The sequence below is a fragment of the Lineus longissimus genome, chromosome 5 (assembly GCF_910592395.1).
Source record: "Lineus longissimus chromosome 5, tnLinLong1.2, whole genome shotgun sequence".
Classification (NCBI taxonomy): domain Eukaryota; kingdom Metazoa; phylum Nemertea; class Pilidiophora; order Heteronemertea; family Lineidae; genus Lineus; species Lineus longissimus.
Genome location: NC_088312.1, coordinates 1,519,451 through 1,534,450, shown reverse-complemented (window position 1 = coordinate 1,534,450; position 15,000 = coordinate 1,519,451). Strand labels below are relative to the sequence as shown.

Here is a 15,000-nt window from a genome sequence, read left to right as displayed (position 1 = left end):
GTGGACGATCTAGGAAGAACATATATAACTCGTCATCTCACCAGAAAAACCTGCATACGGACTGGATTCCAAACTCATATTTGTGCAAATCTGCGATGTATGATGATAAGTGAATGGTAATGGATCTTGATGAAGGTAAATGGTTTACATCGTGTGATAATAGCTAGAACATAAGGCAGTTATTTCATCCGACCTTGATCATATTGAGTGCATCCTGACATAATGTGGTGGTCCATTCACACGAAACCTTGTTTAAACTGAGCCAATAAAGGGGTTGGCGTAACATGGGAAATAGTCGCTAATGCTTATTAGCCGCTTATAAATATGCTATTTCTTTGATTGATTGAGGCTAGCGGGTGGATCTAATAGACTAAAAGGGTCGTGGCATGGCTGAGGCCCAGGTCATTTAACCCTGGGAGTGATGTTTTCGGCACCAAAATTTGACAAGCTTTCCATGACCATAGTCTTTTCTGAGAGAGATTGGAGCCCTTCTTTGACATTGGAGACTACAATGAGAAGTTCTGTTCCAGTAGCAGTTCAGGAAAAGTGCACATTTTGCATATCAACACGAAATTATGATGTTTTTCCCAAACATCTACTATTCCTTGTTCCATTCTTACTCTTGTTGCCATGGTTTCCACGTAAACACTTCCTCATTTTGCAGAAAATGATGCGGCACATTGAGCAGTTTGTAGATTATTGACTATTTCTGATCGCCGCTGGCAGAAATAATTGATCCTATAGTAGGGAGTGGATTAATCTGTCGGGAGGAACTCCCACACTCGTCTCCTGTGCTACTCTACCATTGTTAAACCTTTGTTCCCGCTCACTTCTAGCTGATTGTTCTACGTCACTGAAGCCTGTCATTGAAGAGAGAACATTTTTGTGCCAAGTGGCCACGTGAGATGGCAGGGAAAAGTCACAGCTGGTACCCGGGCAATACTCTTTGACAGTTCATCTGCATTTATCCTCAAATTGAAAGAACCATGCACTACCAACATAACTTTCATTCAAGCCTTTCGAAAGCAGAAGCGATATTTTGGTCATCTCTCTGATCGACTATACCAAATTTGGCTGTGAAAAGTTGTTGACCTTCTGTGACCAATCTTTCTGTTGCATGCCATGATATGATAAGTAGATCCTGGAGGGGGTAACCTATGTGATAGGACTCCCTTCTGTTCTCACTGAAGCTTACCATAGTGCTAATTAGGGATTGCACCCCTGGCGCTATCCTTCTCAAAAAGGTAATTGGACAGTTGAAGTCTTTGAACTATCTAGAGGAAGCCGTGCATGAAATGGACAAGCTCTCATTAGGCAATTCTTTCCTTGGGGTAACAAGTGATGTCAGTGACTGCAACTGGTTATCAAACTGTGACCAAATCTCTTGTTAGCCCTGGATCTGAGTGTGGAAGTGGCAATACCCCTGTACTTTATAGTCAGTGAGAGATTGAGCCACCATGAATGTCCATCATAGGATGAAATTAAATGTATTACACTTAGACTGACGTTCAGTGTACATGACTTGTATACGGTTTTTCTGAGTTGGATATATGAGATGTCCCAACGCAATTCCTCAGACGGTGGTTCTTACAACATGATTTGTCATTGGATATTAGGGTTCACCTGCCATCATCAGAGATATGGGTGGTTGTCCATTAACCAGTCATGTCTGTTTCTTAAGAGCAAGACCGGTTACCAACTTACTTGCATGAGAATTCTAACATTCATCAAAATCCCATCGATCGTGATGTTATCATTGGTATCCATGGTGATCCCATCCCGAAGGTGAACAATGAGCCTTATGATGACCAGAAAAATGTGGAGGGAGGAAGAAATTTTAGGTTTTCAAGGTAAAGATTGCAGTCGGCTCAGGAGATGGGGGTTGCTGGGGGTGTTGTGTAAGTTGGAAAGAATGTCTGGTTTTCCTGTCAGAGTATGGTGTTCATGTTCAGGTCTCGTTGTGTCAACACTCACAAGCTATCAAATCATTAGAATGTGGGATGCTCGTGAAAGTCATGAAAGCATTCACAGCAGCATATTCGATGAGATACCAGTATTCAATTTGGATTTCAGAGACCTTTATGATGAAACTTTCATCAGTTGGCACCAAGTTTTTTGTTGTCAATTTCAAATGTCAAAGTGAGAGGCAAAAACTCATTACCTTCTGAACTTTCGTACCAAATCACCCGTTTACCTATCCTCATGAGGTTATCAATAGCTTTTATGGATAAACCCTGTTTCAAATAGACACCAGTCTGCTGTATATAAACTCAAAGTATCATTTCTACTTCCAATAATTAACAAAAGATATAAGTATTCTACACTTTATAAATAATCCACGAAAATACTGAAATGCCACACGTTTTCCAATAGATTCTCAAACTCTATCGATCACTGTCATTCAGTTGATGCTATAGAATTGGGAAGATAAAGCGTGATTATGCAGTGGCTGGGGGTATTGGGGATGCTATTGATTTAAGCTTGCGCATGCATCAAAGTTGATTAATGGCATGCACACGTGTGATAACATGCATCAAAGGATCGCTGTGCCATGATGGATGAACAAGACGCATGTGTTCCATCATGCCAGAGAGGTGAATGCAGCCGACTGTAGACAATCTCTTTTCACTATTGTGCATACTCCACATATGTTTCCAAAAAAATGTGTTCATATTTATGAAGACAAGTACAATCCACATCTGCTCCCTGAAATCATCTGAAAAAACGATAACTGCCACTGAAATAATATCATGCTGCACTTATTTCTCTGGGATGATCAATGCAGCCAATCATACTTTATTTTTCCAAAACCCTGGGAAAGCTTCAAATGATTTCATGAAATGTTCTTGAAGCAGCAGTTTATTGTATAATGTTTGTTGTTTTTGGATGCAAGTGCAATATTGATTTCTCATTTTAACCTTTATTGTCTTTGTCACTGAGCTCTACTCTACTCTAGAGGCCAAACCCTTCCCTCCTCCTCCTAAAGCAGCTTACTGGTGCCTGCATCTGTCAGGAACTAATGATGCTGGCCACGATTGAAATTGAGTGTTAAGATGCGTGAAGAATGGTTGCCAGGACAACTGAACCTAAACACTGGATGTAGTGATGCTGGCGTAGTGCATGGTTGCATTGGCCGGCTTGGCGTGCCGGATTGAGTTAGGCTCATCTACCAAGCCAATTGGGATTAACCATGCCAAGTAATCCGTGATGCAGCCAGTAAAATAGTGCTGAGCGTTCTCCCAGTTCTCCAGATCAAGATTGATGTTTCACGGGAAGTTATTCTGCTCTTTATAGTTATAAATGGGAACGGTTTGATACTGTCGATATCAGTGCAGAAGTGTTTTGCCTTCTAAAATGCTTGAGCCGTTACATGTTGATTGGTATGTTTGAATGATGGCAATACTGCTGTGTGTTCTCAAAGGTGACATATTCTTAGGTTGTGGGAACAAAGAAGGGAAAGTGATATACCCTCTGGCAGTTTTTTGCATCATATTCACACGCGAGCTTGTAGGAAGTGCATTACCAAGGCGCCGATCTCTTTTGTTAGCGCTAATGTGGCTAATGTAGCTTATGAGGTGGGATATGAAGCGATTATAGGGAAGAAATCCTTTTTTATGGATTGGTTGGTTGCCTGGCCATGCATCTCACTGAAGAATGGATCCCCTTATGTTACTTACTTCTGTCACGAGATATGCTTCTTCTTCATTTGCATTCAACTAGCCTAGAACTGTAGCAGAGATGAAGCGGCTTGTCATTCCGGTGTCTTGCTCTGTTCCCCACAGTTTTTCATTGATATTAGTGTCTGCAGGCCAGAATTTCTGTTGCAAATCCTGGTGGAGGGGACAGTCTTGTAGGATGTGCACTGTATTATGCAGTTTATCGCAAGGGAATTTGAAGCCACCGCTGTTGCATATGGTTACTTGCTATGGGCTGGATGGTTGTCAGTCATATACATGAAGGTAGAAGATCACCAAATGACCAGCTCAGACAGATGTAGGCTAATAAATCATAAAGAGGGTGAACTCTGAATGAAATTATGTGGAAACAAAGCCAATATACTAAATCCATCTGTGCGGAAGTATTAGGGAGCAGATCATGAACTGGTACAGTACATGTAATTCGACAATATAAATCAGCTGGATCACTTGCTGATGACACCACCAGCCCTTCCAGATCAGACCCACTCTGATCATTGCCATGTTGCCAAGGGTACCACCTAACGTTACCATGGAAACCAATCAAAAATCAGTTACTGCAACAGGTTGCGGGACTTTTTCTTGTTGACTGTGATTAGGCTGTTAACAGAGTGTTGGGTATTTAAGCTGTGAATGCCACAATAGAGGAAGGAAGTTGACGTTGATGGCTCTTTTAGTCTTGGTCAATAATTGTGACAGAATCTTCTAATGCAGATTGTCGCAACCTAAAAAAGAGTCAATTGCCTTAGGCCATGGCATGCACCGACCGTCATCACTGTACAGGAACTTGCGTCAAAGACTGTAACCAACCGGCCATGCCGGGAATTCGGAACGGTGATTGGAGAAAGAATGGCTTGATTCAGACACATAGTGACCTTAGCAATGATCAGTCATCCTGCTAGAGAAGAGCAATGTTTCATACTAATAGCACAATGCATCAGTGCATGCACAAGGCATTGATCTTTGTGGCATCATGCATGATGTCCAGTTCCTGCCGATAGCTGCTGATGGCTGGAAGCCAACAGCATCAGGTTGACACAAACAGACATGAGTCACCCACTCTCCGAGAAAGAACGCCAATCAAGGAACAGTCTCTCCTTTGGAGAGTTTTATTGCTGATCACTGAGTATTGATGTTTTTGTTGACGGTTGGTGATGAACATCACTTGGCTTAAATTAGGCGCATCATCTTCATGAATAAGAATTCGATAAACTCCTGTGGGGCGCTTTGACGGGATAAGCTCTGAGTTGATTGTGTGTGTAGTCTGCTAGACAGCAGCAGCTTGTCTTGTGTTCCTGATGATAGCTTGAAGCTGTGCAGTCTCTGTGGCAGGTTTTTTCATAGTCACCTTCACTATAGTCTGTTGCACCAGATGCAACATCAATATGATCAATGCAAACACATGCTTCATCAATAATGAATGCAAGTGCATGCTAAATCCATGGCATTGTGCAACCTGTTAGCATCCTGTATTCATGCTATCAGTGTTTGCCCAGGTTGTGACATACATGTGTGACTCACTAATCCACCTTTCGTATAAAGTTGCTTATGTTAAGGACAGTAGATCAGAGACATGCGTGCATTGGGTGTGCACTACTGTTTAAAATGTGTATATATCTGCAGCAAATTTGAGTTGACATAACTGTAGGAATCATTTGATCAATATATTGTGTGACGGGATCTTATATTAGTCACTCTGATCGTGATATAGTATATCAGCAGAAATTCATTCCTTCAATCACAGGTTTGACCTTGGTAAGGTGACACTGCCCACTGGTAGTCTTTGTACAAGATTTGTTTTGCATGTGGCATTGGACAGTATGTTGCAGGATATATAGGTATGACTATCACCATATAAAGAGATGAGGTCAAGTCTCCCTAAGGGCATATCAAAAGATTGTGTGACATCCATGTCCAAATTATTTTTTCATTGTTTTTTTTTTCTGCTCAAAATGAACCAACATCATCAGTCCCAAAACTTTTTTGACTCTCAAAATTTTTCAAAATTTTGACTTTTTTTCTGCTAACCGTTTACCCTAACCCTGAAAAAAATTTATAGGTCGAAAAAAATTTTCACTGGTTTTTTTGTTTTCTGCTCAAAATGAACTAACATCATCAGTCCCAAAACTTTTTGGACTTTGAAAATTTTTCAAAAAAATTAGTCATCATAGTGGGGTGGTCGTGTTATCGAGGTGGTCGCCGACCAGGGTTTCACTGTATGTGTCATTCAGCAAGCCACTATGCAACTATCCATTGCATTAGTTACACACAACATTCTAAGATAGCAGCACTTGAGCTTAACCTTTTTCAGCTTGGTATCCAACTACAAAGGACTCTGTTCTTCTATGTTTAGCCATTGATGTGTCTTTGAACATTTGATATTAGCATATTACGAGCTAAACTGTACTGATGGTTTCTTGCAATAAATCATCTGTTCCAATTACATTAGCGCTGGAAGGTAATTAATTTTTCATAAAGAACGAGGTGCTTCTTGCTAAATGTATTATGACTGTGGATTAGTCTGGGAAATGAAAATAACGCACTTTGAGACAGTACAATTGTGCAGTATGAAAGCACAAATAACGTACTGATATTCATTTCACACTTTTATTTTAAATTGCAGGCTAAGTTAGGGAAGTAATGTGACTAATATCTGTGCAAATAGATCATGAGAGGATAGATTATTCATGTTGATGATTTTGATCAGTTAGTGGAATTGTCTGTGTAATTGGATTAAGTCACATTGGCAATTTGTCATGTGATGACAAACTCAATTTCTCATGGAAATTATGTTCTTTCAACATTTAGACATGAACGTCTTTTTCCAGCTCCAGGAATAAGTTAGGTGAGGAGCAAAGAAACACTGAGCTAAACAGCGCTATTTCTTCCGACACCATTAGTTAGTTATGTGGTTCTCAGATGGCAGTACCATATAGCTGCAACTGATGACTCTGTCAGGTGGTGAACCATCTTGTGTATTTCTTCATTTTCCATTAAGCAACTGCTAGCAGGTCATGTTACAGCATTAGCTGCTCTCACCTGGGCGCTATTAGCAGTCCAGTGGCGCTAACTTACGTTGAAGCATTTCGTAGGATATCGCTATCCTGGTGCGCCGGATCTTATCACAGCATTTTCTAACTAGATGATTTCCTGAATGTTGTTGTACTGTTAGACCTGCCTGCTGGTTTGGCAACACGATGGCGATATCTTCATCTGCCACTTCTTCCTTCGATCAGCAATCGAGCAACCTTTCTTATTTGTAGCATTCTTCATGAAGGCTAGATCTTGGTAGCATTTTCATAAGAACAACATGGAACTGTCTCCTGATCAAACTCTACGTGTTTTTCTCTGTCCTCTGGGAAAGTCAGAGCCAATTCTCGTTGGCCTTGAAACTGATGCCACATTGTATTGATAATGACTCTTTCGCATATAATGATAGTGTAAGTGCAATTATACCCTCTGTTTGTAACAAATGAATAGATTAAATGCCCCTTCAGCTATCATTTATGCTGGCTGTGAGTAGACAATGAGAATGATATGATATCCCAAGTACATTCTATTATGCTTACAAGTAACTGTGATTGTCCAGTACAGAAATTCCAACCTTAGAATCGGTTTCATTCTTTGTGTGAAAATGTTGGAGTGGTACTTCATGAATTATTATTCCCATCATGTGGTGCAAATAACCTGAATGAAGAGTTGTGACAATAATTGCAAAATATATACTCAGATGATTCTCCCAATCATCAGGTCATGATTGTGAATGAATTCGTGAGCTAGGTATGTAATAATTAGATGGCTCGACATTGCCAAGTCCGAAGAGACCCTTGGGAATGAAACTTCAGCTCAAGTCGCAGATATTGTGTTGGCCAAGGCAAAGCACCAGCAGCTTATGACGGAAAATGGCTGAAATGTCTCTGTGCTGGCTTACACTTTTGTCTTGTTGTGCTTTTCCATGACGTTGGAAGTTCGTTTCCTGAAGAAGGAATGAAAAAAACCCAACAGATAAACTGGACGACTACTACAGCTACCTACTACAACCTTTTTCTTCTCTGATCATATCCATTCACATGTGTTCAATATCTAAATCATTCATATCACCCCAGTTGGCTATTTTCGTCGATCGGCTACTGAAAGGTTTGTGGGAGGATGATAGTGATGATTGCATTAGTCATGTTAGCATGGTTTAAGGTTCAGTTTTATAGGGCCTACTTGAAATGGCTTTGGTACAATCTGTTATCTGTTTCCACTTGAAGATTTGAGTCACATCCAAGGTTAAGATCTTCTCACTAGATGCCGGGATGCAAATGAGATGATAGGTCATGTTGGCCATTTTGAACTACTCTCGACCAAACCAATGTGGCCATCTCATGTGCCATATACCAGACAAGATTCCATCTATAGCCAACACTGGCTACCAGTTTCTATAAAGCCGATAATGCTTGCCCTCACAAACATGACGAAAACAGCATGACCTTTTCCAAGGAGAAAACAATATGATATAAAGAGTTTATTCCAGCGGCAAAATTACTAGAAGTTTTCAAGTACTTGGAGAGGAATCGTCTTTCAGACATGTCAGTCATTCTTTGAGTAGTTTTGGGGCAGCATGACGAGTTGTGAGATTTGAGTACATGCATCAATGTCTTGTCAATGGTGTTTATAAAGCTTTGAGTGGAACCACTAATTGTGAGAACCATCAGGCATATTGGATTCTTCATGTAACAAAACTTCAATGGGCCATTTTCAAATTGTCAAATTATTTCACTCTTGAAGTTTAAGAATCTTGTTGATCTAACGACATGTCATTTTGTAATATTAGGGAATGCTACTGTCCAGTGGTTCCCATACTTGTAGAAGAGTCCCATACTTGTAGAAGAGTCCCATACTTGTAGAAGAGTTCCATACTTGTAGAAGAGTCGCATACTTGTAGAAGAGTTCCATACTTGTAGAAGAGTCCCATACTTGTAGAAGAGTCCCATACTTGTAGAAGAGTCGCATACTTGTAGAAGAGTTCCATACTTGTAGAAGAGTCGCATACTTGTAGAAGAGTTCCATACTTGTAGAAGAGTCCCATACTTGTAGAAGAGTCCCATACTTGTAGAAGAGCCCCATACTCGTAGAAGAGTCCCATACTTGTAAAAGAGTCCCATACTTGTAGACGGGTGCAGAAGGTTGAAAACTATTCTTTGCTTGCAAAATGAAACATCATTGCATGGAAACCTTGGCACCATCTATTCTTCAAATTCTGAAGTAGCTTGTTCAAGCTCAGTGCTGTGATAAATGATTGGACATTGTGTAATTTGTCTTAATGTTGCCACTTCGAGATAATGACCAATAACTAGGACTCTGCACGTTATAACAGTTGTTGATCTCTTGAGACAACGCAATGACAACACAATTAAATTATTCAGAGTCATGTCTTTGTTTTGTTTATCTTGAGTGTTGATTTGACAATGCTAATTCTTTAATGATTAACAGAACAAATAGAATACGATTCTCAGATCTGATCGGTGGCAAGTTACCACTTGTGGGTACACCACCCGTTGTGACTCACCACCTAACCGCACGTTCTCTACAGTTCTGGTCACGGTTGCTTTACCTTGCGTGCAAGCACCAAAAGCAACAACGTGGAAACCATTTGTAAAGCCATCGCTATAAGCCAATAGAGGTAACTGCAATGGGCGATGATTCATACTTGGAAACTCCTGAAGTTGAGCCGACTTTATCTACCAATATCTGCGCACATTCAGAATGATTTCACCAACATTCTGCAAGCGGCAAGATCTTGTAATATTCTCTGAAGGAATCATCATCAGATAACATTACCAGTATTCACAGCGGAATAGAACTACATTTTGTTCAGACTTGGACTGGATTTATTTGAAGTAGGATTCAGTCTTGACGAATTGTGCAGATCATAAGTTGATTTTGTCGGTTTCTCCTCCATTGGATAGGAATTCTTTAGTATATAGACTTTGTCTATTGATTCCGACTGATGTAAACAATTGCTAATAATAACACAGCAAACTCTTAACGTCAGAAAAATCATTACCTGTTACATAGTCTTATATTGTGTTGGCGTTGGCATTTTGTCAGCGTAGAAGCAAGTTACAGAGAATATTTGCTGTATTCGCCCTCTCTATCTCTAACTCGCTAACTCACCGGAGTACCAGGGTGTGGAGTACTGTTATCTGAATTTGAAGATCGGATAGAAAGTATAGTCAATGAAGCTACTGTCTTGGGTGATAGAGGAAGGGATTTGACAGAACCCCAAGTGGCTGAATCTTTCACCGTGTTTCTACATATTTACATATTGAGGACATGCAGGGAAGATGAAGATGAGTGACCTTGTCAAGCTGAGAGTCATTGAGTGGGTTAAGTCAAGAAATGTCATGCCTCTTCATATCAAGTGGGAAGACAAACAAATGTTGATCAACTGAAACAGGAAGTGTCATATCACTATTTCCTCTTGAGGACTAGGAATTTCATGCTCAAGGACGCCACAAGTGTGACCCAATGACCGGCTTAATAAGGCAGAAGGGCCCCCAGCTATTGTGACGCAGAAGACACCTTTGGATTACACCCCCATTGTCAATGAACTTTACAATCTCGCAATTTGGACAATTATTCTTGGACAGACAACTGGTGTGTTAGCGCAGTGTTCCCTGATAATAGACATTTGACCACATTTCGTATACATGATGCCCAAGTGATAGTTGTTCGTGGTTTGCCTCTCATGTTCTCCTGCTGAATAATTCATACGGACTTGATATTTAGCCAATTCTCCTGAGTGTAGCTGCTGTCAGCTCTGAGGATAGCCACTGAATGAGTGGCAGTGAGCTAGATAAACCATGAACCAACAAATCATATATATACTGGATGCAGTTGGATACGACTTCTGATGTTCAGTTCATAGGATCTTCATTTTGTAATCACTGAAGTTAGGGTGGCAATCAATCAAACTTGTCTGGTTGTGAGGATTGTCTATCGATCATTTTAAATTGGTGGATTTGCTGACGTTACGATTGGTGATTGATACATATTCAGTCTGGACAGATTTGTGTGTATTGAGAATATCGATTGGTGCATATCGTGGATGTGGTTATTGGTCATTGAACTGATACAGAATAATGTGAATCATTGCTAACTGCTGCAGCTTTGTCTAGATACCAGTAATTCATCCACTCTGCACTACAGAGAAAGACCATTATCTACAGTTATGGAATTACTCATATTTTTATTTCATATGGATGAAACTTCTCATTTAGGCTCGAGTGGAACTCCTCTCTGCACATATATGACTAATGTTTTATTGAGCAAATTACAGTGAATTTTTTGCTGATTACTCTTGAACATTTTTCATGTTGTCAACAAACACGGACCTGCTATGTGACTAACATTTGTTGATTGTTGTGTAAACTTAGCACTTTGAACACAACTTTAGCGGATCACACATGATTTTGCTGTTTGGACAACAATTATTGTCAACACAAATGTGGCTATCAGAATGACCTAGACATAGCCTAGACTAAGCCGAACTTAACGCACATTGTTCAGACAGGGAAGACTTTTTTTGCTGGTTCAAAGGATAAGTACCTTAACAGTGCATTTTTTCTTTCAACCCATTGATTCTCTTAATGACTCGTGAAAGACGGGTCGTTAAGAAGGGGAGACTAAGAACAAGGATTATTGCAAGTTTAAGTGTTTATTTGTGCTAACATCCTGGGAGTAGTTTCCTGCATTTGGTGACTCGACCTCCAAACGAACAGGTGTCATAACTTGCATTGCAGTTAACTATTCTCTGACCGTTTGGACCTTCTTGACAAGACTGACCACTTTGCTTCCATACAGACTCGAACACAAAATCAATCGTGCTTTGACTCGAGTGATATTTCTTTGCTTACAAGCTATTTCCCAACGTGAAACCGATTCGAGAATTAGCTGGTATTTGGACCCTTGGGATATCTTACAACATCATTGTTTTACTTGGAACTCTACCAGACTTGTATAGAGTTCTGTGAAGACATTGATTCTCCAGAGAAGAAGCTTGGATCTGCTTGGTTTGATCATTGTTGGATTCACTTGGGATTTCTCTTGGATTAGGATTATCTCTCCTCCGACAAAATGGTGTCTGCTCTGCCTGTTGCAGAGGCCAATCAGGAGGATGGCAACAGCCAAAGCCATGAAGGTAGGAATCCTGGGGTCATGAAGGGGATGGTGATTCTAGGACAAATGACGGATGGTCTGGTGCCTTCTCACTTGTTTCATCTCTACAGTAGGCCGATCAGGACAAAACCTCTGATATATGATCATGACCAAATCGTGATGAATAAGTTCCCATCTTATCATTCGTTTGGTCCATGTTCCCTGGTCCACCTGATGGCCGGTATCTTTGCTAACATGGTCAGTGGCGTGTTAGTTGGCTGCATATATCATCTGCTTGTCATGTTAGTAGATTGTTTGGTGGTGTTGAGACTGTTCAGACAACATGGGAAGAGGTTCACCGACCTTTATTTCCAACAGTATGGCATGGTAGATTAAAATAATCAAAAGTTAATTTCCAGTATAATAATCATTTTAATGATGTGGTATTTTGTCAATAGAGATCATGGGGTCATTAACATTGATGATATTGATATGATTGGTCAATCATACTGCATCCTGCCAGAACAACCAAACCTATCCCATGGTGGTTGTGTAAGTTTGAAGATGTGGCATAAGTTTGAAACTTATCCCATGTTGATGTGGCATAAGTTTGAAACTTATCCCATGTTGATGTGGCGTAAGTTTGAAACCTATCCCATGTTGATGTGGCATATGTTTGAAACTTATCCCATGTTGATGTGGCATAAGTTTGAAACATATCCCATGTTGATGTGGCATAAGTTTGAAACTTATCCCATGTTGATGTGGCATCAGTTTGAAACTTATCCTATGTTGATGTGGCATATGTTTGAAACTTATCCCATGTTGATGTGGCGTAAGTTTGAAACTTATCCCATGGTGAAGCACCATAGAAATTTGGTAACAAGAGGACAATCAATTGAAATGCTGCACATGCAGCGGGTTAAGTCGTCAATGAAATGTGCGCTGGGTCTGAGTTTTTTCCTGTGGGTTGTTTCACTGATGCTTCATTCTGACCAAAAGTTTAGAATATGCCTCCTAAGCATCCTTCAGTCTGCTGTTGAAAGCACCAGTTTGGCAGTAGCCTTCATATTGAGTGTCTAGTTCATTGTAATTATTGACATCTCGACAGCCATTGTGGTAAACTGTTCCTGTGGGTGAATATGTGAGCAGGAAACATTCGGCTGTTGGTGAATACCATCATGACAGGCTTGCCTTGTTTTACCAAGGTATCTCTGCAGCTGTATCTAGATGTTAGAGAGGGTTGAGAGGGGAAACATTCCTATAATCTTGGATTGTTTCACAAGTTTGGATATTTTTGGACATGAAACTTCATTTTGTTAAGTGCAATATTTTGCAGTTATGAGAAGAAACTCTTGACGATATTTGTCAGTCAGTAGTTGTAAACAGTTTGGCTGCAAAATAAGATTGCTTCAACTCTGAAGCTAGCTTTATGCTACACCTCTGACATCGTCATTAACATGTTTGTAATAGCAGTCAGCCGAACTTTACTGTAAGTTCCTTGCTTGAAGGTTGTGTAGGTGCATCAGTCGGCAGTTCTACTTGATCCATTAACGATGCTCTCCGGTGGTGTGGGTTGAGCCATTTTGATGATTGTGATATCTCTCCTAGATAAAAACTTCCTCTACATTCTGTGAGTAACATCGGCTGACATGCTTATACCCACCACCCAGGTAACTGATAAACAGGCGCTAAATTCCCCTATGTAACCAAGAAAGCAGATCACCTACTTGCTTCTTCTTGGCAGAATAATGCACGTCTAAATTCTTAAAGGTCAACTCCGTTTGTTTCTTGTAAGCGATTCCAATTTCTTCTTTGTGAGACTTGGCCATTTTTATCGTAGGCTACACTGAAAATGGATATTTCAGCTCCTTGGCAGATGATGACAAAACCTTATCTTGGTAGAAGAAGGTCTGTTGAGTCATCTCAAAATGTTTATGAAACTTTGACTGAAATTAACCCATTCTGCTTCCACCTTGATAGTGGTTGCAGACATACCGTAACATTTTGTTAATGATTTGTGTACATACTAGAGCTGTTTATGTTGAACCACTTCATCCAACTGTGCTTAGGAAAGCACTGTTGTCGAGTTAACCCCCTCTGGATCATTACCCATGGAATCAAAATCATCTTCACTTCTCAACATCTGAGATCAGGGATAATCCTGAACAATCATATGGTGCATTGCCTGTCCTTTGGGGTTTGAGGCTTAAAAGTGTCTATAAACTTAATTTGAGTTAAGCAACTTGATGTGACTTTAGCTTGTGGCCTACTCATGTTTTATGGGCTAATGGAAATAATCATATTAAAGGTTTTCAAAATCAGAGTTGTTCTAGGTGACAATTTTTTGTGGCCCTAAGGTTAAAAAAGAGACAATACCACTTTCTTGGTGTTCTTTTCTAACTCTTTAATCACACCTGCATGGCATTTCTCAAGGCAATGCCAACTCTTTCAAGCAGATTAAATAAACTTTAAACATGTTATTAAGGCCTTGGATTGTGTGCGTTTGCTCATTAAATGTTTTCAAGTGAAATACTTGTCATTTCCTCAGGCATTTTAAAACTTAACAACACTTTTTGTTAGTTCTATTACGCAATATTGTTGATTGTGAAATTGAAGTTTTGATTAAAGGTTTAAATCCACTGAGTTTTTAATCTGGATTGTCAAGGAACAGTGGGACCCAATTTTGTTTGAAATAGCCACCAGTTTGACACATGTATTAGATGAAGGATCAAAATACACTCTCCGTCATAATTTGTAGTGACCTTCTTAACCAATTTCTAAATTCTTCTGGCCTAAATATTAGGGAGCTGGTTTAGTCTATTATATTGATATATGATGGTATTCTGCCTTCCTTGATGTTATGACATCAGGTTCAACATCAGGTTCTGATCAAATACCTTCAACCAAGAATAATCATCTGTACCCAGCGAATAGATGAGCTTGGAATGTTGGATGATGATACAAGGAATGCCTACATAACCTCTGCCCAGAGCTACTGGTAAGGCTTATTTGATACCTTGGTTGGCGTGATTAACTGAAAATGTGATAGAACAAATTGACATTTGGGGCTGATGATGTTTCTTCATTTTGAGCAGTAAACAAGTGAAAAAATATTTGGACTTCGAATTTTTTCGTAAGTTCAAAATTCTGAAAGATT

General features: G+C 39.9%; 1 protein-coding gene across 14 annotated transcripts in view; it reads left to right on the top strand.

Annotated features, from left to right (window-relative positions):
• The window catches only part of LOC135487501 (neuron navigator 3-like), a 239,950-nt gene that overhangs the window by 154,805 nt on the left and 70,145 nt on the right, over nucleotides 1–15,000 (top strand). The window contains exon 1 of one of the 14 annotated variants that reach the window (XM_064771234.1): nucleotides 64–135. The exons of 12 other annotated variants lie outside the window; for them this stretch is intronic. In XM_064771234.1, coding sequence (XP_064627304.1) covers nucleotides 114–135 — 22 coding nt within the window. In that variant the 5' untranslated portion in view covers nucleotides 64–113. Of the gene's footprint in view, nucleotides 1–63; nucleotides 136–9,923; nucleotides 11,884–15,000 lie in introns of those variants that run through there. One more of the 14 variants, XM_064771232.1, reaches the window with a different exon arrangement.